This window comes from Acanthochromis polyacanthus, chromosome 12, assembly GCF_021347895.1.
Source record: "Acanthochromis polyacanthus isolate Apoly-LR-REF ecotype Palm Island chromosome 12, KAUST_Apoly_ChrSc, whole genome shotgun sequence".
NCBI classification, from domain to species: Eukaryota; Metazoa; Chordata; class Actinopteri; family Pomacentridae; genus Acanthochromis; species Acanthochromis polyacanthus.
The window spans coordinates 35,369,321-35,392,759 of record NC_067124.1 but is presented as its reverse complement, the minus strand read 5'-3'; the positions used below and the strand labels follow the sequence as shown (position 1 = coordinate 35,392,759).

Sequence of the window (23,439 nt, the reverse complement as noted above, 5' to 3'; positions counted from 1 at the left end):
CAGTAAAAAAAAAAAAAACATACAGAAAAGATTAAAAGTTATCATAACACACAACATTTTACTTTTTTATGTCATTTCCATTCAGAAGAAACTTGTTAATCAAAAATGCATTAAAAAACAAAATTGGGTGATTAATTAGATTTTTTGTAAAAATACAAAAAAATACAGAAATATTTGCCTTTTTATCACTACACATGGTGTTTTACTGCATTTTGTCACTTCTTAATATAATTTATGTACAGAAGAAGCAAATAAAAAATCAATATAAATAAAAAGGTGGGTGTGGGGATGAATAATTTGGGTCCTGACAGTTGCTTAAAACTGCATTTCTGCATTATTGTCTGTGCATTATGGGTCCATATAGGTTTACGCCCATTTGATACCTTTTCTTTGAGCAGAATCAGTGACTCACCTGTCAGGTACAAAAGTCACTTTACGTGTCGTCATGAATACACTCCTACTTTTGACTGAAATGTGAGCTTTTGGGTGGATTGGTCACTTCCCTCTTAACACCACCCTGTCTGCGTGTGTCAGCAGCTACAGAGATGTTTTTAACCACAGTAAGCAGTTCTAGTTGAGTTGTGTACTTTAGTTTTATTCTCCTGTCATCATGGGAGACTGGGACCCGGCCGGAGCAGCCGCGACACGCCGGAGGAGAGCGACTCTCACAGCGGGGAGAACAGCCAGTCTGCAGCCGGTGAACGGGAGGGCTCCGACGGCGTGTGAAAGCTCAGTGACCGCCAACGTTTGTGCGAACGATGGGCAGAGAAGACGGGACCGCTCGGTGGAGACGGTCCGGCCCAAAACCAGGAGCGAGAAGAAGAAACAACGGAGGAACGACTTAGCGGAGAGGATGAGGTGAGTTAGCTAAAGTTAGGTGGCTAATGTCAAACAGGGGGATGCTAACGGCTAACGTTACTTTAAGCTAGTTTAGTTACTGTGACAGAAGTAACGTTACTGTAAACCACTTTATTTACTGTGGTATGTAGTTACAGAGATAACGTTAATTAGCTGATGTCAATCAGTCAGATGCTAACGGCTAACGTTACTTTAAGCTAGTTTAGTTATTGTGATATTCAGTGACATTAGTAACATTATACTAGTGTAGTTGCTGTGATATTTTGTTACCTTAGTACGTCAATCAGTGGGATACTAACGGCTGACATTACTTAAAGCTCATTTAATTATCGCGATATTTAGTGTCTGAAGTAACGTTACTTAAAACTAGTTTGTTTATTGTGGTATTTAATGACAGAAGTGACGTTACTTTGATTTATTTTAGTTATTGTGGCATTCAATGACAGAAATGTTACTTTGAACTTGTCTAGACAAGAAGGTTACTTTAATAATTCTTGATATATCTAACTAAATATTTATATTTAACTAAAATTTTGCACACACCATTTTAAACATCCACAGTTTCAACCAAATCAAAAATGGTTGAAATTACACGACAATACCAGGGCAACTGTTTAAGATAAAAGCCTGAAATGTTCACAGTGGAAAATGAAAATTATGTGCATATTAATGCTTATGATAAAATTCATTGTTTCCCTGGTTTATTGATCTGCTTTGTATCCACAGTTGTCACAAGACCCAGGAGTCTCTTCTGACTTCTACCAGTGGTTTCAATAACTACAGAGGGGTTCTCAACTGGTGTGTGGTGATGCTGGTAAGAAACACACGCAAAGAAACATTCACACACTAAAGACTGACAGATTTTTTTTTTCAGTGGTGCTCCAGATTTTTATTAGGAATTAAGGAGACCAATAACAGATATTTGAACCTGATCTAGTGTATTGTTCCAGCAAAATTGAAAATCTTGGTGTCAAAATTTTTGAGTACCACAGACTCCAACACGAAACTTAACAGAAATTTCCTTGTTTATTTCTGTTTCACATTTGTTTATTTGGAAGAGAACTCTGCAGGATTTATTCTTCAGTGTTGATGTGCTATGTACCTCGGTTTTTGTCATGGATTGATATGTTTTTTTAAAATGTTTCAAAAACAACAAATAGAAAACATGTAAGTGCTTCCTTTTTCCCTTTAAAAAATAAACATAGAGTTATTGATTGACAGATTGTGGCTGCGTTGTTACAAACACCTGTTAGTAGTGTTGCAACTACCTACTAATAAAAAAGTAAAAGTGCAAAAGTAAATATTCTCTTTCGCTCAAAAAAAATCATGAATATCCATTAAGGTGCATCATTTAGAAAATTGTATATTTAGTGCACTTGTAATTAGTGGTAGATTGCAGCTACTGCAGCTTGTGTTTGTTTATTAAAAAGTGCCTTAAAGCTTGTTGTGACTTGCTGGCTGAAATGTGGTCGAGAGAGAGCTTCATTACAGGGTTTGATTACTTTCAGCATGTATTAAAAACCTGTCTTCTCAACAACAACTGCATATCCGCTGCTTTAAAAACACCTGTGGCCTTTGCTATTGTCAGAACTATTTGCAAGATGCTGCTTTAATGCCACAAAGAACTGGGGTTCACTTTTTTTTTTTTGACCACAGATGTCGCAGTTTAACAATTCAGAAATACAACTTCCATGATCCGCCCATCCTTGTCCATCGTTGTTCTAGTTAACTAGGAAACCGTAGTGTTCCATACCAGCAAGCTTTAAAGATAGTGGAGGGTCTTTAAGCTCTTTAGGCTCTGGTTTGTGTGCATTTACTATAACTACTCCAAAAAAAACAGCAGCATGTGGTCCTTTGCTAATGTTACTGAGTGGGAAATGTGGAGTTTCTAATTGGTTAGCGGTGACTGTATTTGTTTGTTTGTTTGGCTAGGAACTTAGTTGCTCTTATAACTCTGTTAGCCTTCGTTTGGTTTTATTTGGTTCTCTCATTTAGCAACATCCGCCAGCCCTGTTTTCTTTGTATTATCGCTGTTTCTTTTGCGATAATTTCATCACTAAGCAATAAATTGCTTTACCAAACCAATAACATCTGGTTTTCTTTGTTGCACGCAGCTGTTCCCCAAACTGAAAGCTCATATTTTGGTGCAAAAACATGTCCAATTACACTCCTAATTGTAGGTGGAATAATGCTTTAAACCACAGAGTTGTGACTACAGATAGAGAGAGGCTGCTGCATTAGATCTAGAGTAGTGTCTTCTTAAAAATCTGTTTATTTTTATCAGGAAGCAGCTTAAAAAAAACAACCAGAAAAATTGCTAGGCTATCAATGGGTGGCTCCCTAATCAAAATGAATGTTCATGTGCAGTAAAATAATATGCTTATGTTGAGCTCAGCACCTCTCGCAGCTCTTTTCCTCATCCGTGTTCGGAAGAAGCGACAGAATACGAGAGAAGAGGGGAGAGGATGAGGCTTCGAAAGGCTCCTGTTAATCCACTCTTTGAACACAAATCGCTGTGTTCATCATACGAGGTTTTCCTTCATTCTGGCTGAACTTCTGTCCCATTCCCAGGCCCAGAGCCTTTGTGTTTGGTAATGAGATATTACAATCCATTTCGAGAGAGCAAGGGTGAGCAGGGGAGATAAGAAGAACGATGGTGAGGGGGGGGAAATGGGATGAGGGGAGGAAGAAGATGGGATAGAGGGAGGAGAAGGAAAGAGAGGAGCAACAGAAGGAGAGAGAAAACCAGGGATATGGAAGTTAATTCAATTATAATTGGAAAAAAATGACGACGGAAACATGAGTAAGGACGATGTTTTTGTGCAACAAACAGGTTTTATCTTTTCTTTATATTGTGCTTTTTGTTGCAGGTGCTGAGTAATGCTCGCCTCTTCTTAGAAAACCTCTTAAAGTGAGTACATATTAGAGATATATTATTACTACCAGGTATTTCCTTGTTCCCAGGGTGTCATTCTTCAACAGGAATCAGAGTGATGCTTGACGTCTAACAAAAATACTTGGATTTAAAAGTCACTCAGCTTTCTTCTGCTCTAACAGAAAGGTTTTACTAATCTTCAAATATTTTTTGTTGCTCTGTTTTGACAATAGAGCTCCTTCATGTCAGACATTTTGATATAAAGTGAACCAGTTTCTGAAAAATGGTCCATTTATTGTCTTATTCTGGTGGAAATTCTGTTACTTTACCTTGTCGAGAAGTTGATATTGTATTTTTCATGTACTGTAAGACATATAATGAATAGAATAAGCCACCGAAGCCTACATTTTCTCTCTTAAGAGCCTACATTCAGATCTTTGGGGTTTCATATATAACTAACCTAAAGAACCAGTCATGTCAGTGTGTAGGGTGGGGCTTTCTGCATCATTTTCTTGAGAATTGATTTCTGGTTTGGACATATGTGACTGAATTACTCCAATATTACAACATGCCATCAGGCCGTTTTTCAGTGGAACTTCTAACCCACATTAGGGCAGCTTGATCTTTGTTGGACTGTTTTTGGGGGAGAAAAAGTACCTATTCTAAGTTAAGTGTAGATACTTTTGGATGAACTCGGGACACCAATAGCTTTTATTCCCCTGCTGCAATTCATGCACGCATCTACACATGCCTGTTAATTAGAGTTGTTCTTTTTTATCTGCCGTTTCATGGTGTTTCTTTCCTTGTCAGGTACGGTGTTCTGGTGGACCCTGTTCAGGTGATTTCCTTGTTTCTGAATGATCCGTACAGCTGGCCAGCAGCATGCCTGGTGATTGGTAGGTAACCTTCCTAGAAGAAAGAAACATTATTAGGGAGAAGCGACTAGATTCATAATTATGTCTTTTTGAACATTCATTTGTAGTGTAAAGCTACTTCAGAATGGCCTCTTGTAAATAAAAAGTAGTGTACATCCAGAACAGTTTCACTGAATGATATGGGGAAGTGCCAACTACCAGTATGTTTTATAATAAACATTACACTGATGATGTCTGTAAACACTTCTATTGAAGCATTTCAAATGACATTTTCAAGACTAAACAACACATTAAATTATTAACAAAAGACTAAACTCTAATCCGCCATGTAACAAATAGTTTTAAATTGGGTTTTAAACTGTGATTTAGTCTGACTGATCCTGTCTCCATGTCGGGGAATAATTTCTCTTCATAAGTAATTAATGGAGCTACTTCTGTTTCCCCACATTCATATATGGATCCTGTTGCTGTTTGATGCTGCAATTATTTAATAAACTCAGAGGAAAAGCTGCTGCAAACATCTGGAGAAACAAACTAAACATCAGATCCTGTTTGTCAAAACCTGGATTACAGTTATTATTGATGAGCCATGTTAATCCGACCTTTTAACCCTTTAAGCTTCAGTGTACCGCCGGCGGTACACCTACTAATTTGCATAGGAATTTCAGGAATGTCCGACGGGTGCAAACGCGATTATACAAACATTATACACCGATGGAAAGCTTAGATTCTCATGAATCCGCCGGTATAAACCACTTTCAGATGTGATTACCACAGCGGGTGAGAAAAACACATTTGTCCGACAAAAACAAATATTCATCCATCCGTTCTCTATACACGGCTTCAACGCACACAGCGCGACTCACATTTCCGGGTTTATTATTACACACAAAAAAAAAGATTCCACAAAAAACGGCCATAATCCAACCTTTTACATCAGATGACACAAGCCAGTAAACTATTTTGTCCAAAACATGTCCTGAAGTCGGTATAAAATCCCCGAATCGGTCGTTTTCAAGGAAATGCACCTCGCGATGCGCGTCCAATATTCCCCGTATTTTTCGTAATTTTTTTATTTAAAAATAGAATATTAGCGATTTTTTTGTACTGAAAACGGCTGGAATTGACTGAAGCTTAAAGGGTTAAAGACAACATTTTACTTTTATGGACATTTCAGTTTGCTATAGATGTAAAATTGTGACGGAAAGTGAATATGAAAGGTATTTTTTATCAAATTTTACTACCAAACTCTATCTTTTGCACCATTTGTGACTTTTATGGAGCAATATTGGTGGTCAAATGTTGAAAAAAATGTTCCCTAAATTACTTTACGGCACTTGAAATACGTCATTTGTACATATCGATCCATTAATGTCATTGAATGCACACTGAATTCATGGAAATGTTTCCAGGGTGTTCATTCAGACAAGAAGGCGACAGTTCTGATGCCGTTAGATTAAAGCAAATAAGTGTCTGAAAGTGGATCTCATGTCACCTTAGCTTCACTTCAGGGACATATGTGGTCATTTAAATTTAATATTAAAACACAGTTGCTACCAAAAATACATAAAAACATTTAGTTTATCAGGTAAAATAGCTGAATTGCTTTAAAAACGGCGAGCAAGTTTCTTTTTCCCATTTAATACTGTAGCTTGTGATCTGCCTCATTTACAATAATGCTTGCTTTAGGACACACACACACAGGTGCATGCTGTACTCCAGTTTTTTTCCGTATTTATTTTTATGGTATATTGCAGTGGAAGTCTGCAGTGGTGCAGCTTGCAGCGTCTCTAGAGGGACACTCACCTGCCCTATATACTGCACACTAGTACTCTGCTGGAGAGGGAAGGGGAGCAACAGAACAAGATGAACGAGAGGGGAGTGCAGGGGAAGCATTTAATGGAAGAGAAAATTAAGTGAGCGAATGTGTAGATGGAGGGCTGGTAAGAAGGCAAAAATGCAGACCTGAAAGTAAAGTGGTGCATTGACACAGGGCGAGAGAAGAGGGGGAGGTAGATGGAGTTAAGGCAAACGACTGCACAGGCGACGGGGAGGAGACAGATCAGAATGGGAGTCTGTTTACAGTAGCATGAACAGTAAAGCAGCTCATTCCCAGAGGGCATTCAGAGAGTCACTGCAGCGGCGACTCGCACACAAACGCGCTGAATAAACGAGCAGTCTACACTTCACGAAGCCTGCAAGCAAAGCGGGTAAAGTTTTGGGAGGCCAGTCGAGAAACTTTCACATTTAGGAAAGTGACCGGTGTCTTTTACTGCCACCAAAACATCTCCCAGAAGACACCTGATACCTGCTGAAAGGTTTATGAGCGTGTAGCATTTGTTAAATGGAGCTGTTTGTTCCAGTTTGGTGCAGTTTAGTCGCCGCTTGTCAAAGATGCTCAACAGGCCCGTTTGCAGAAGAGATAAAAACGGCATTAGCAGTAGCAGGGCGCGCGTTTTCCTCAGGTCTTTACGGTTTGTTCCATCTGTATGTGTGGCTTTAAGATATGCACTGCTGTCTAGGGCTGAACAAATAGTCAATTTCAAATCGTATGCATCTCAAGAAAACAGAAAATTGTGAAAATGTTTAATATTTTCATCACTTGTTTATGAAAGTGAAAATGTAATATGCAAGTAAAGTGCAAAGTTAAGCCTTTTATGTTTTGTTTAGATAATTAAGGCTTATAGCTCACGAAAATCAAAACTCCAGTATCTCAGGTTATTAGAATATTTCCTACTATTACAGCCTTCTTTACCATGAATTACTGCATTGATGTGATGTGCCATGGAGGCGATGAGCCCGTGGCACTGCTGAGATGTTATTAAAGCTGTGGTTGAGACATGAACAATGTGGTTCGACTCACATGAGCCACGGCTTATTGATTCAGAGCCACACTTCATACTTTTTGCAGCACTTCAAGTTTAAACTGTCGTGTCAGTGGTTTTACATAATCATACTGTCCTCTTTTAGAGGCAGAGTTGAATGATTAAGTGAAAAATTGCAATTTTCATCACAGATACTGGAATTTGATTTGCAGCGTATTTGTTTTAAAGTCAAGCTTCAGCTCAATATTCACTGTGAAATAGATTTATGACATGATGAAGCATGACCAAATGAAATAAGATGACTGTCGCACAAGGAGGGCGGGAAGAATTTGTAAAACCACTGACACAACGGTTTAAATTCTGACTCAGACGTGCTACATAACACGTATCCGAAAATGCAGTCTTTGACAACTGCATGGTTTACATTTTGATTTGAGATTGAATAATTATTTAGCCCTTGGCGTCTTATTTTAGAATTCTCCATGGCATGTTTAAATCCATTATTCACTGAATGATGAACTGGAGCTTAGTTTTTTAAAAATAATATCGCAAATCAAATCTCAATACTTCTCAAATAATTAGATGTTTTCTTCAAATTGTTCGGCCGTAATTGTTCTGTGGTCCGGTTGTTCTTGAACTGTGCTTGAAGTAAAATACTTGGTTCAATGGTAAATGAAGCCCTGGTGTAGAAATCTGGGCGAATATTTTAAGCTTCCCTCAGGTTATGCTGAAACAGGTTATGTCAAAACTGAGAGGCAGACTGTTAAGAAATTCCGCCTGCATAATGTTTCTTGATAATATACTTTGCATATTCCCTGACAACATGACTTAAACGTGAGTTTAAAACAACTACTGAGAAAATCGCATATAGTTTAGTGTCTTGGCTCAGAGCAATTTAGCTTTCTTTTTTGAGTTGCATTTAAGGGTGAGATAAAACATGAAATTTGCCTAAATACGGAACCTCGTGTAACTATAATGAGCATTTTTACTGAATCCTGGTGACGTGATGCTTACTTTAAATGCAAATTATGACAGATTGAATAAAATAGTTTTTTACTTGAGCATGATAAGTCTGCTTTGTGGACAGAAATGTAGTTACATGAACAAGGGTTTTCCCTGCAGCTCATTTGTTCCTTTATAGAACCTTCTTGTCTCTTTAGAGTAGTGTATAAACCATAAAATCAAAAACAACCGTGTGACTGAAACACTAAACCGATCGATCGAAATCGCAGTCATCAACATGTCTGACACTTTACTCATCCTCTCGCTCTGGATTAGGTGGATTGACGTGCTAATGGCTGATTAGAGGCTTAAAATGGAACAATTGCTGCAATTATGCATCCTCAGCGTTGCTCAGTCTAGTCTGGTGAGGGTAATAAGGAGTCAGCATACCAGCGCTTTCTGTACGTTAATTCAGCATCTCATTGACTGTCACTTCTACAAGATGGAAAGGAAAAAATCGACATAAATTTTGCTCCACCCAGAATCCAAACTATAAACGCATCATAATAATAATGTGCATTAAAGATTATTTTTGGCCCAGATGGGTCCAAAAAGTAGATATCTTTTGTAATATGTGTGTATTATATTGTAAATGTAAGCAACTTGCCTTTAATTTCATTTTCTAAAGATGTACCTGCATTAAATAAGGCAATATATTAAAGAGAGGATCAGATGACCATTGGTGTGTATATTTTACAGCCAGTTGCGCCACAACCTCTTTGATTTTCCATCTTTCAGATTTAGCGAAAAAAAATGTCGTTTTAATCCTCAGAACCTCAGGCACTTCTTGTTCCATTCAATTCTTTCTGTTTTATTTTCTGGCTTTTGTAATTGGTGTAATTTTGGCATTTAGAAACGGTTAAAACATGATTTGTTTTTTTAGTTCACAGGGTTAAGCAACATCCACATTCCAGAACTGAAGTCATTAGAAGTGCATATAAATCAGCAATAAACCGAAACCGAAAATTACGATAGAATTTAGATTCCTGTGTGATTGTGTGTGTTGTTGTGTATGCGGGAGGAAGCACATGCACACCCACATAGTTGCCCAGTCAGTCATCTGTCTAGCAGTTGGTGTGTGCTGTGAAACACATATGCTCTGTTATTGCTGGCTCATTTCTTCATCAGATGTTGCTGTTTAATCATGTGAGAGCGTTAGTGTGTGAGAGAGAGCAGGATTTAGCTGAAAACGCAGGGCCAAAACTTGCAAGCAACAGTAATTTCAGCTGTGTTGAGTATTACTGCTTCATTTCTTAAAATTATCTTTAAATTTCCCCACTGTGGGATTAATAAATGGCTACCTTATCTTATTGGGTATATTGGTCCAAAAAAAAAAAAATCACATTAAATGATGCGCCTTTCTGGTTTAATATTATTCGACAACTTTACATCGGTCACAAAGTGAAATGTCCTTGATGTAGACAAAAGCTGTACCAGGTCAGATTAATGAGGCTCACCAATAATGAATGGAATCTCGGTTAACTGGAGCTGAAGTTGAATGTGTTGCTTCCAGTTGTTTAGGACTCTTTCCTCTGAGTTTATTATCGGCCTGTGACTCCCTCCATCACTGTGAATGAAGCCAAGAGGAACATTAACATAAAAGTGACTTATGTCTGTATGACCGTCACTTAAATGGACTGATAAAACAGCAATGCTACATATCTTATGTTTCAAAAGTGCTATAATTAAGTCCCAGTCTTGTGTATATCAGTGCAGTAGATGCAAAATGCCTTCAGCTCTTGTTCTTGTTCTTGCAAGTGAAAATGCTGCACAAAAACAGCCCAATTTAAACGGATGACGTTCTCTTATTGTGTTTCACAGTATCCAATGTGTTCATTGTGGTGGCCCTCTACACAGAAAGGCAGCTGTCGAAGGTGAGTGTAAACACCCTGTTTGCACTTCAAACTCAGTGCTGCTGTGGATTTTAACCGGACTGTTGGATTCAGAGCACTTTTGGCAATCCTGCAGAGGGATTATTTTTCTAAAACTGACTGACTAGCTGACCCTCCCCAGTTGCATCTGCAAATGTTAAATGGTAAAAAAAATGAGGAATTAGTTTCACCATCCGCATTTAGGGCATATTCAGTTCTGCTCTTGTCTGTTTGGCATGAATATGGAACATCATGAGCTTTTTCAAAACTTAACTAGGCCACCATTGCTTAAAATGTGTTTCTGTTCAAACGCAGACAAAACAAATGCTCAAAATTTCTCTGTATTCTTGTCGGTGTTTTAGAAATAGGTCAAAAACAAATGACTTAAAGTGAGAATCTGTGACTGAAATAAAAGGCAGTTTTTCTGGCAACGTCGGCTGAAAATGGGACGACACGCTGTTCTTAAGATTTGACGTCAAAACTCCTGCTGTCCCTCTCTGTTTCTTTCCACTCAGGGTTCATTCAGTGAACTTGTGGGATTTCTGGTCCATTGCATCAACTTTGCATTAATGCTAACATTCCCTGCTGCAGTGGTCCTATTGGTTCCCTCCGTGACCCCAGGTAAAACATTTCTCTCTCTGCAGCTCTGCTCCTAGCAACTCTGCATAACTAAGACAAATAGACGACGAAAACTGTAGCATCTATTATCCGTCCATCGCTAGTTTACAATGTGTGTGTGAAATAGAAAATAATGTAAGTGTAATAAAGATTAAGAGGACATTCATGTCCTTGCCCTTCAGAGAAACAGCGGATTGGTTTGATAGCGCAGTAAAAGACACCTCTTATACCGAGTCATAATTGGAGTCGGTTAGTGGTAATGGACCAGTTGGTCATGACTGGATCGGGTCCAGCTGGCTCTGAGGAGAGAAGAGGAGAAGAGAGGGCAGAGGAAAGGAAAGGAAAGGAAAGGGCAAGACCGGAGTGGTGGGGAGAGGAAGGATGCCAGAGGAGGTGTGGTTTGAAGTCCAGGGTCATCCAAGGGTCACTTTCTTCTGTCTTTATCAGGCTGCCTGACAGAAACCATGGCTGCAGTCCACAAACCACACAGCTCACCCACGATGAACTGGGAATACTGTACATGGTACACAAGTACACAATAATCCTCCTAAAAATACTAGAAGACAGTCACTCAAAATTATAAGTTGCATGTGCAGAAGTCTCAGTTTTACTGAAAAGGCGAAATTATAGTTGTGAAAATGGGTTCTTTTCCTTGAGTAGGACAAATGCACATAACATCACATTAACAGGAAATTCTGTTTGCACTGAGCTGATCGTGATCTGTCCTCACAAAGTTGACTCATAGTTCAATATTTAGACACAATTGCTCCCAAGAAAAAATAATTAGAATACCATCTGGGCTAAGTTAGCTTTACATGTTCAGCATTAAAAGCATTTCAGGAGCGATATGTTTTCTTGTAAAATGCTAAAATGAATTTGTTGCAACTACAAAAAGATCATTTTCATTAACGCTTTATAATTTCAGACAGTTTGTAACTCTAACATAGTATAGAAAAACGACAACTCAGAGTTCAGAGGACGCAGCCATAGTGCCATACATTCTAAAAAAAAATACAAGAATTTAATCTGGTCTGCATAAACAGCCTGCAGTTCAGCTAAATAGTGTTGGAATTTATTAGATGAGCTGTGGAACACAGAATGTTCAGTTTATTATGGAAACTGTTAACTGAGAACAGTTTACTTTTTGGCATATTTTCAAATCAGACATTTACATGTACACAATTTTGATTAAATTTCACAGTTTTAAACTGAGATTTGGTTAATTTCCTCAACAAAATGCTGCATCACGCCTGAGTCGTTCACTGACTATCGCTTGACTCACGTGAAATTTAATTGTCATGTATTTCTTCACCAGTGTTCAAGATGTTTTTGTAGGAAATTTGGTATTTCTCATCTTAAGTAATCGAATGTATTAGACAAAGTTCACACTTCTGCTGTAATTGATAGTCATGCAGCTTTCACGAACTCAAACCAAGTTGACCCAAGTGCTTTACATGCTGTAAGATGCACAGCTGCAACATACACGCAAAAAACGAGACAGAAAACAGAGTAAACCTTCTAAAATCAATCAATTTAAAATACTACAAAATACCACAAACATTACAGCAATTTCTTACATCAGTTTCTTAAATAAATCTAGTTTTAGATAGAATAATCTCAATATTAAGACCTTGACAATCAAATGTCATTGAAAAATCTTTAGATTTTTCTTAAAAATGTCAGAGAAAAAGTAGTATTTGATTTAAAAAAAAAAAAAAAAAAAAAAAAAAAAAGGTGGCTGGTCCAAAGCTTTGGAACTGCCACCACAGAGGCATGAGCTCCCCGACCCACTAGCTTTGATGGTAGCACAGTTAACATTATCAGATCTTAAACCTCTGCCTGTGTTACATATTTTTAACCGGAGTCTGTAATGAACTTGAAAGTATTTCACCGCCAAGGTCACATTTGTCACTTAACCCACAATTTTTTCCTCAGTGGGAGTAGATCATGTCATTAGCATGATATATTTAGCTCAGATTGTTGGCGCAGCATCAGTGCTTTACTCTTCAAGGTTTAGTTGATGAACCTTTAACTTTACCTTGACGCAGAGACAGATAGAAAGTGAGCTCTCTGTGGAAGCTTGTGTTTACTTAAACTGAGAGAAATCATGGTTTTAAGTCTTTGCTTCCTCCCCATTTTGGTTTATTCTCCTCTCCTCTCTCATCTGTTCTCTCACTGGGAGGCGAACAAGTAAAGGATTCGTCCATCTGTCCGTCTGTTGTCGTCTCTGCGCTGCTGTTCACACAGGAAGGGCGATGACAGAGGGCAGGTGTGTGTTTGCACAGAAATGCAGCATGTTTGAGTTTGAACCGGTTTTACTCATGTTGTGGGGACATCATGGGTGTTTAGAAAGGCAAGACTCCATATCGTAAATCATCAGATTTTAAGGAAAGGTCTCAGTAAGTAAAAGCATAAGGATTACTCAAGGTTGTGGTAATGGTAAGACTCCAGGAAATGATTGCAGTCCGTGTGAAGTCCTACTATGTGTGTGTGGGTGTATGTATGAAGGCAGCTATTGCTTAATGTAGTGCAGTACAAAGTGACAGCAATGTTACAGACAGGTTTTGCAACTGTGAGGAAGGAGGTGAAATGTTTTCAAGCGTTTGTATGGAGGCATTCAAATTCTCTTTTAAAGCTGGCGATAGTGTCTTTGTATTGGCTCGAGTTAGAAATTATGGCGGTTCAGCAAAGTTCTTTAGATGATAGAATGCATTCTTGGTTTTGATTCTAATGTGAGTCAAAGATGGCTCTGGTTTGTTTCCAGTTGTTGTCTTGGTTTAATACCAAGTGTTTGTGGGCTCAAATGGATTTTCAGTACCAATGACTGAGACTATAGATATGTCTTGGTTGAACTGTAGAATATTCTCTGCCATCCATAATTTGATGTATAAAATACAGTTAAAGGGGGAATTGATTGGCCTGGAGTCATTAGGAAACACAGTGACATAAAGCTTAGTGTCATCAGCATAGTAGCTGAAATTGATGCTGTGCCTCCTGATTAGAGCATCTGAGAATTGCCTACATTATTATATATATTGCGTATACAGGAGGTCCTCGGTGTCCAACGTCCTCGACTTACAGCGTTTCCTCGAAACTGGTTACGGATGGGTTCTTGGTTTACGATATTGGAACTGGTTACGTTGAACCAGTTGGTGAACGGAACAGATGAATATGTCGTGATATGGCGCTATAAGACGGCTTTGTTTACATTTGCCAGTTGTACGCCACTTTGGATTGTGCTATATTCACTAAATTCTTGCCCTTTATTATGGCTCCAAAGTGTAAAACGTACTCTAGCTATCTCCATGGAGGTGAAATTGGATAGAATAAAATGCTGAAAATGTAAAAACAATGCAACAGATTCTGTTATCTTCTTGTGAAATGACTCATACATACATACATGAAAGTCATTGACATTCATGAATTTTCCGAACAACTGACCAATATCATGATGTACGTAACAGCTTTGTGCACATTTTTGCTGGAGTTCTGACTTAAGAGCGAAAATCGACTTGCGTCGATCCGTAGAAACAGAACTCCAATGCAAGTCCAGGACCTCCTGTAGTAAAAAGGATCTTGAATTGAATATTAATCTGAGGTACATACATTAACTGGCTTGTTACCTGAATCAGCCACAGCAGGCATTTCTTGCTGGGGAGCCAGTTTGAAGTTTGTTTGTTTGTTCTTCAGCTCTTCTCACTACTAAAAAGGAATCAGATTGCTCTGTCTACATGTAATCTGTGACTCACTTCATTCCGGAGTCTGCTCTCAGAAGAAAATAGGATAGCTGACAAGTTAAAACTTCATGACTGTCCTGGGAACTTGTGAAGAATTTGTTTGTCTGGCTTGTTTTTCCTCTCACTCGCCTCTTGGTGTGTTTCTATGATCGCTATCTGCGGTGGCCATCTTGGAGACAATCGAGCTGTTTAGGAGCCAGAGAGACAGATGGTTAATGGATAAGATCTGCTGTGGTTTGATGCCAGGTGTGCTGACCTCTTCCTCACCCTGCTGGCACAACAGACACTTTATATTCATGTGTTTGGTTCATATATGAACGTGACCCCTTTCCATGAAGCATGTGGTGACGATTGATAAACTCCTGTTGGACAAACTGCTCAGTGGTGTGTGTGCACAATTTTAAAAAATGCGTTTATTAATCTCCCTTGAAATCAGTTTTAATCTATTGGCTGGTGAACACAAACACTGGTGCACATACACAACGACACAAAATGGTGACTGTAATAATGTCCTTGGCATAGTTAGACTTAGAGCTGAGATGATTTATTTTGCTGGGATTGTTTTTCTGTTTGTTCAAGATCAAATGACAGCTTTATGTCCTCTTTTCCTTTTGTTTTTCTCTTTTCTCCGTCTGTTTTTCTTTTGCTTTCATTTTGTCCCCCGTCTTTCTTCCTCCTTCCGTCCCCCTTCTCACACTTTTGTCCTCTTTCTCCTTCTCTTTGCATCATCTCCTCTGCAATTCTTCACTTTTTTCCACCCTCTAATGGCTTTCCCTTTATCCCTCCTCTCATCCCTGCTTACATTTTACTGTTATGCAGCTTCATCCACATCACATAGTTAACCCTCACCTCTTTTCCGTCTCTTCCCCATCAGTTGGAGGTGCTTTCGTACTTGGTACTTACACTATTCTCTTCCTGAAACTCTACTCCTATAAGGACGTCAACTTGTGGTGCAGAGAGCTGAGCACCGTCAAGGCCAAGAAACTGGCCCGGTCACTGTCATGTAAGTTCAGTTCTATACATTATATGGACTAATTTCATCACTTAACTGAAACTGCATTCACATCATGTATTATTAGGAAATTCTGTTTAGTCTGTATGCCCATGCTGTTGCAGTGACATCTACTGGCAGACATGTGACACTGCAGGTCTCAGAGAGAAGAACAAAATATATTATAATAGCCATGCCAATCAATTTATGTTTGATTAAATGTCTGAGAAATGACATCGACATCTAAAAAAATCTATTTCTATGTTATTCTCACTAAAAATTCAGTGTTAATATTATTTGCCACCATATCAATTCTTTTCTAATGTATAGAAACCTGCGTTTTCTCAACGGTTTGCTAACATTTCAAGGGATATGCATGATTTTGTACATGGCATTTTTAATATAAGCGTAAAAAAACACTTAGAAATGAGTAAAAATGTATTATTGACATCTCTAACTCAGTGTCTTTATGTCATTTCCAGACGGAGGAAACCTATCACTCAAATAAAAATTCAATATAGATCAAAATCTGGCATGAATATGAGTAGTTTTGGGTTATACTGTGCACATTTTACTAAGCAGAACACATAAATTCTCATAGTGATGTATGGAAATTACAGTTACGTAACAGAAATGGTTGTATGTCAACATTCTGACTTGATTTTTTTTTTCTTCACATTGTAAAGCAATGGCTTAAAGTTAAATAGTCCATGGCACAGATTGTATATTGTAATGCTACAGTGTTGGACATGTGTGTTTGTATATAAACCATGAATGTTTGCTGCAGGTCCGTCAGTACAGACACTAAACGGAGGCGACAGCAAAGTGTGTTATCCTGGAAACCTCACCATCAGAGGTACCTGAATGCATCTTACTGTTGTTTGCTTCACACTGAGTTGATCATGTTTCTTTGTTTAGTGACATATTCTCAGTAACTACCTCACCAACCTCCTCTTCATGTCTGCAGACATGTACTACTTTGTCTTTGCTCCGACTCTGTGCTACGAGCTCAACTTCCCGCGCTCTCCTAAAATCCGCATGCATTTCCTGCTGAGGAGGCTGTCTGAGATGGTAAGGCAGTAACATTTGTTCAGAGTTATTGTGATGGTGGTTGTAGGGTTTTTAAAAAAAAATAATTTAGCTCATTTAACCCTTCAAACCCCAAAACCCAGGTTTGAAAGACGTGTTATCTTTAAAAAGTTGAAAAAATGACCCTCTCTATAAGAGCAAGGAACTGTAAAAACGGAAAGTATCATGAGATTTTCAACTTGAATTAATCATGCTTGGAAAATGTGCTAACTCTTAGCCTGATATCGTTACATTTTATCAAGATGAATTTATTCTACATGTCTCATTATTCAGTTTGCTAAAAAATGAACAATTTGCACCCAGTTCGGTAAGAAACACAGCGATAGGTTGTGTTTACACAGGACAGAGAAAAGACAGGAATAGAAAATAATTGGAGAAATTTAGAGATTCATTACTTGATCATTAAATTAAATGCAGCATTACGGAAAAGAATGAGACAAATGGTTGTAGTTCAGAGGGTTACGTGAAAGTACTGTGTATTATAATAGTAATTTTGCTCATCATTTATAGAGTATTTATCTATCCACTACTTTTACAAAATTGTTGCGATCTGGCACCTCTTGACAAAGTCCAACATGTCAAGGGGCATGAGACAAAAAGAAATGTCTTTAGATAATGTAGTTTCCATATTTTCTGTTGCTCTTTAATAGTGGCAGTTCATTTCATTCACAATGTCAATTTGTGTCTTTCTCCTCAGTTGTTCTTCATCCAGCTGCTGGTTGGTCTCACTCAACAGGTACAGTCTGATATTAGAAACTGATACATGGTGTATTCTTAACAAAAGTGGTTCCGATTTTAACATTAAAACATGCCATTATGGGACACAGGCATGTTAAATTTACATATTACAGTTGATTGTAATGAGTACTTCAACACGTTTTTCTTCTTGTCATCAGTGGATGATTCCCATCATTCAGAGCTCCATGAAACCGCTAGAAGTAAGAAGGACGGAATGACAGTGAAGCTCATATTGTAGATTTAAAGTGCTGTTTATTATGTATTTGTGAATTCATGAGTCTGTAATCTTTTCTCTCCACCAGGACATGGATCTGTCCAGGATGACCGAGAGACTCCTACGATTAGCTGTGAGTAAAAACACAACCACCGACAACAAAACCTTTTATTCATGTCGATAATTTCAGTTTAAATTGCTCGCTGCTACACAGTTACTATTGATAAAATCACTGTTTTTTCCCCTGTATAGTTGTATATGGGAACATTTAACCATCCTGAAACTGTGAAGACATTTTGGAGCTTTTCTGCAGCGTACAGAGCAGCATCGATCTTCAGTTTTGGCTCACCGGTTTGTGTTTTATTCTCGTTCATGTTGGTCTCTGCAGGTTCCCAATCACTTGCTGTGGTTGTTGTTTTTCTACTGGTTCTTCCACTCGTCTATGAACTTCACCGCTGAGCTGCTGCGCTTTGGAGACAGGCAGTTTTACAAGGACTGGTGGTAAGTTTGGATGTCTTCTGGTGCTGGTATTGTTTCTATATCTGTCTGTACCTCTCACAGAACCTACATGAATGAAAGTTTAAATGTGGAGCATACTTTAAGTATTTTTGCTAGATTGATGGGTAAATATATTGTTTTTATGAGGAGAAGAAGAATTTGGAAACTGTAGTTGTTTGCTTATTCTAAAAGTTTGCAAATGTACTAACATGCTTATTTTACCTTTTCTGATATTAGTCAGTCAGTTTCACTCTGTGTACTGTGGAATAATTACTACTACTTCTCTCTTTTCCTTTATGACGATAAAGATTTTGGACCTTTTTCTGTTCATCAATATTGATCCAGCTGCATTAAATAAATGATTCAGAGACTGTAATGCTTCAGTGCTTTTATTCCCTGCCTTTTCTTTCAGGAATTCAGAGACGGTGACATATTTCTGGCAGAACTGGAACATCCCTGTTCACAAGTGGTGTCTGCGGTGAGTTATCCGCACGCTGAGACATTAAACGGGAATTTATAGGACTCAGCACAACAATGGATTTGATGTAGGGAGACAAAGTTAACCCTCTGAACCCCCCAAGCAGTTTCTAGGTGTTTTTTTTTTTTTTTCTCACTGTGGGTTCATTTTGTACTACAAGACACCTCTGTGGAAACAGAACGATCAAGAGCTTAGATTTGGTTAATTTTCAGACTGAATCACACATGCAGCATCACAAAGTTAAAGTTCTGTCTATGGTAAATTGCCTAATTTTGCTTCTTTTTTGGAAAGAAAACATGCCTTTTAAACCTGCTAATGGGTTTTACAGTTCAGAGGGTTAAACATGGGACGCTGTATTTATGATATGGAATTATCCAAATTAACTTGAGAAACTTTACAAAACTGTAATTAAACTCCTTGTGTTGATGCACACCCCTAGTCAGTTATGTGTTACAGATTATATATAAATATAGCTGTGTGTTTTTGTTGAAATTGTACAGTTTCGAGTATTCTTAAAGATGTGTGAAGCCATTAAACAATCCTAGTGTCAGTACAGAAATGGCCAAATATAAGAATCTTCAATCTTTGATATCTATTCCATCATCTGTCTGTATCTACATCTTCACTGACTTTAAACATTCGTTCTTTAGCCACTTTTACAAGCCGCTGCTGAGGAGAGGCTTCAGTAAAATCATCAGCCAATCGGCCGTCTTCTTCTTGTCGGCTTTCTTTCATGAGGTAAAAACGCCTTCTTTTTTTTTTCTGCCTGTCTTGACCCTGAAGAAAGAATAAACTGCACTTTTGTTAGATTTGGTCAGATTGTATTGATCATTTCTGTCTTCTTGTCTGTTTCTGTGTCAGTACTTAGTGAGTGTTCCTCTCAGGATGTTCAGACTTTGGGCTTTCACAGGAATGATGGCACAGGTAAGACCCGACACTTGCAATCATTGCACTGTGCTTTTATTTTAAATTGATACAGCTTCATTGTGAACTGTATAATTTATGCTGTCATGTGAGTACAAGTTCCCTAGTAGTGTTTGAACAGGTTAAATAAATGGTGGATGCACGTAGGAAAGAAAGAAGAGAGAGCAGACAAGATGAATTTAGAGGAAAATCAAACATATTGGATCACTTACATTAATGCATAGCTCAAAAAAGGTACTCGGATGAGCAAGCTGTTAGTAATTTGTTGGAAGATGCATTCTGCATGGTGAAGTGTCTTTCTAGAGGTGATGCACAGAGAAGTGAGAAACACCTATTTTAGCTAGCAGAGGTTGTAAAAATTTAAGTACTGAAAGATGTATAGTATGTAGAACTCACTTTTATCCAGTATAAGTAATATCTGTGGGCATTTGAATTTGCATTTTTTTGGAAAGTGCATAGTCAAAGAATTCAGCTTTTGTTTTTTCTTTTATTATTTCTGCCATTGAGCTGCATAGAAGTACTTTCTGGGTTCTCTCTACTTCTTTAATGGTTGTTCTGTTTCCATAGAGGTGCAGGACTTTATCCTGCAGTGAAAAATGAGCCCGCTGTGTTTAAAAACACTTAGAAACTGTTTGGGATTCAGAGGGTTCGAAGGTGTTGTCTGTGTTTGGCCTCGGCTGCAGTATCATTAACTTAATGAATGACCTCATTAGCGCGGCGGGGGATATTTGATGCATCATGGGAAATAAGCCAGGACAATAGGCGCCTCGTTGTTTGCTGTCTTTGTGGGTTTAATATTCATTAAAGTGCGCTGAGTCACAAAAAGCAGACAACAGAAATCAGAAACACAGAAACGCTGCAATTAGTCATTACAGACACAATCACCCACTGCGTTTATGTAATTGCGTTTTTTCCCCGACTCATCAGCTTCCTTTCGCCTGGTTCGTTGGCTACTTCCTGCGCGGTAACTATGGCAACGCTGCGGTGTGGATGTCCCTCATCATCGGTCAGCCGTTCGCGGTGCTGATGTACGTCCACGATTACTACGTCCTGAACTACGGAGAGGAGGCCCAGTAGACGCATCCACACAGCCCACAGCATGGTTTTCTTACCTCGTCTCACTTTTCTTTTGTCTTTCTTGCACAAACGAACACATCAATTCTCCACAGGTACCAGATAATGTCCTCTACAAGTCAGGATGAGCTGGTCACATCGGCTGCATGATTCCAACAGCAAGTTTACATTTGAAATCTTGACTGTTGCGTCTTTCTGCTGGGATGCTTTACAAAGAAGCAAACAGAAACATTAAATCATAAACCTGGAAACACTACTGTAACTTAGAGAGGAGGTGATGCACTCTGATCAGCCACAACATTAAGGGAAAAGTGAGGAATATTGATTGTCTTGGTCGCCATGGCAGCTGTTAAGGAGTTCGATGTATTAAGCGGTTCTGATGTGTCTTCCTGCTGGGATTCCTTACAAAGGAACAAACAAAAAGAGGAAAGTATCCAGTTAATGCATTTAAATGAGGAAAAATGGGCAGCGTGACAGTCAAAACAGGACCATGGTGGCGAAGTCAACTCTTTGACTCGTCACACGGAGCTTTGTACTGCTGATTTAGATGCAAGGCACTGCGGACAGAGGAGGTGTTTTTACTCAATGTCGTCCTTTGTCACTGTGATATTTTACTTTATTTGTATTTATATTTTTCCTATGCAGTGTTGCTCACCTGTTCTAGCTGTTCTTAGAGCCTGCACGTTAACAAACTTTGTTATTAATGATGAAAACTAAAGCACTCGGTGTGTCCAAGAACCCCAAAATCGGAGTAAAAAATGTTCTATCAGGCAGACTTCTGTTGTAGATTAGTCTTGAAAAATGGGAATCATGCAAGCTGATGTATTCGAGTTCATTTCCTGTATTTTACATCACACGTCCTGCGATCTGACTGTTGCGATCATTGCAGTGTCGATGCCAAAACGATGTAATGTGCAGCTCTACTTGAGTCCAGGAATTCATGTGAACGTTACTTTGACACCAACCTAATGCCACTCAATCAATCGACAACATAATCTATAGACCCATCCCCTAGAAGCTTGTTATGTACTTACTTTCTAGAAAAACCTTCTTTTCCCTTTGGGGTTGCTTCAGAAAAGATTTAGTTGTTTTGCAACCTGAATTGGTTCTTTAATTTACTGGAAAGTGCTGTGTTTCAGTAAATACAGTCTTATTTAAAGGGTAAACTATGTTGTGGTAAATGTTGCAGCAGTTCTTCTTCCTGCCGTACTGCAAAGCATATTCAGGAACGGTTTGTTGAACATGACAAAGAGACGCATCTAAATCTGAGGGATGTTCTGGAAAATTAAGCCCGATCCCAGAAGTGTTTGGCGACCTGTTAAATGTTAGGAAGGTTGTTTTAATGTTGTGGCTGATGGGTGTTTGAATGCAGCGTTTTACTCAGGTCATTTATATTCCAGTATCTTGTTGAAACCTCAGTTTGAGCAGCAATTTTAGTTGAATTCATAATCTATTTACAAGAATGCCAGCATGCAGGGTTTTGTTGTCTTTCTTACACTTGTGCTTGAACAGTATAATCACCGAGTTTTATCACGTTAATTTGACAGCATGGTGCGAGTTGACGTTTGGATAGAGATTCAGGATCGCTGTGTTCCGTCCTTTGTTTTTGTGAGCCAAAGGGGCCTTAATCTGTCTGGTTTTTACTGCGGTGGATGAGGAGTGTCACTATAAGAAATGAACGTATGCTGATAGGATGTTATTTTTTTTACTATGATCAATTATAAACAGGCCAGAGTTACTGTTTGTTTTGTTTGTTACCTGAAGTGCCACTACAGTGCAGCTCATATCCAGCTGCTTCAACACGGTTTGTGCATTGAACAAAAACTATGCAAAATCAAGAAACCAGTGTGTTACTTTCTCATTGGACTAGTGCCAAGTACAAATGTGTGTAATGATGTATGTGAATACAATGTTCCTGTTTAAAAATAAAGATTTTTTTGATTCAATTGAAGTGCTGTGATTTTTTTTTTTAAATCTTTTTCATTGAAGTGAATGTGATCATAGTTTAATTTCGATCACAGCAAATTAGAACTAAGAGCAAAAGAGCACACCAACTGAAGACAGACAGTATATCCCTAGTACCTGGGTTGATCAAAGCAAATTTTCACTGATTGTTATCTACACTAACACAGGCACTAGCCTTTGCTTATGTACAAAATGGGAATCTTATATTGATCACAAATGCAGCTGGCACATACACTACCATTCAAAAGGTTGGAGTCACTTAGAAATGTCTTATATTTGAAGAAAAGCAGTTTTTTTCAATGAAGATAACATTAATCAAAAATCCAGTCTAGACATTGCTAATGTGGTAAGTGACTATTCTAGTTGTAAACAGCTGATTTTTAATGGAATATCTCCATAGGGGTACAGAGGAACATTTCCAGCAACCATCACTCCTGTGTTCTAATGCTACATTGTGTTAGCTAATGGTGTTAAAAGGCTAACTGATGATTAGAAAACCCTTGTGCTTTTAAATTAACACATAAACAAAAATGTGAGTTTTCATGGAAAATGTGAAATTGCCTGGAAGACCCCAGACTTTTGAACGATAGTGAATGCCACTACAGTTTAGGGTTGTTGTAGCTAATACCAGTTTAATATATGTGCTCTGGCTTTTGGTCATTAAGCATAACAGAAGACTTTGTCATGGTGCCCCATTGGTAGCTAAACCTCCACAATGGTCTGTCCTTGCCAACACAGAATTGTAGTCTTAAACAATAAGTTTGTTAGACAAATAACATTAAAAAAAGAATACAATTAGGGTTAATA

The 23,439-nt window shown here is 38.4% G+C and overlaps 1 protein-coding gene across 1 annotated transcript; it reads left to right on the top strand.

Moving 5' to 3' along the window:
- Window positions 1-448: 448 nt before the first annotated feature.
- dgat1b (diacylglycerol O-acyltransferase 1b) lies at window positions 449-22,613 on the top strand. The gene is made up of 17 exons (XM_022196745.2): window positions 449-858; window positions 1,585-1,672; window positions 3,729-3,769; window positions 4,544-4,629; window positions 10,257-10,309; window positions 10,822-10,927; window positions 15,536-15,664; window positions 16,440-16,508; window positions 16,620-16,723; window positions 17,439-17,477; window positions 17,638-17,679; window positions 17,782-17,826; window positions 18,082-18,194; window positions 18,604-18,669; window positions 19,320-19,407; window positions 19,531-19,593; window positions 20,521-22,613. Exons 1-17 carry the CDS (start codon window positions 611-613, stop codon window positions 20,668-20,670), a joined length of 1,530 nt encoding a protein of 509 aa, XP_022052437.1. The 5' UTR covers window positions 449-610; the 3' UTR covers window positions 20,671-22,613.
- Window positions 22,614-23,439: the final 826 nt, after the last annotated feature.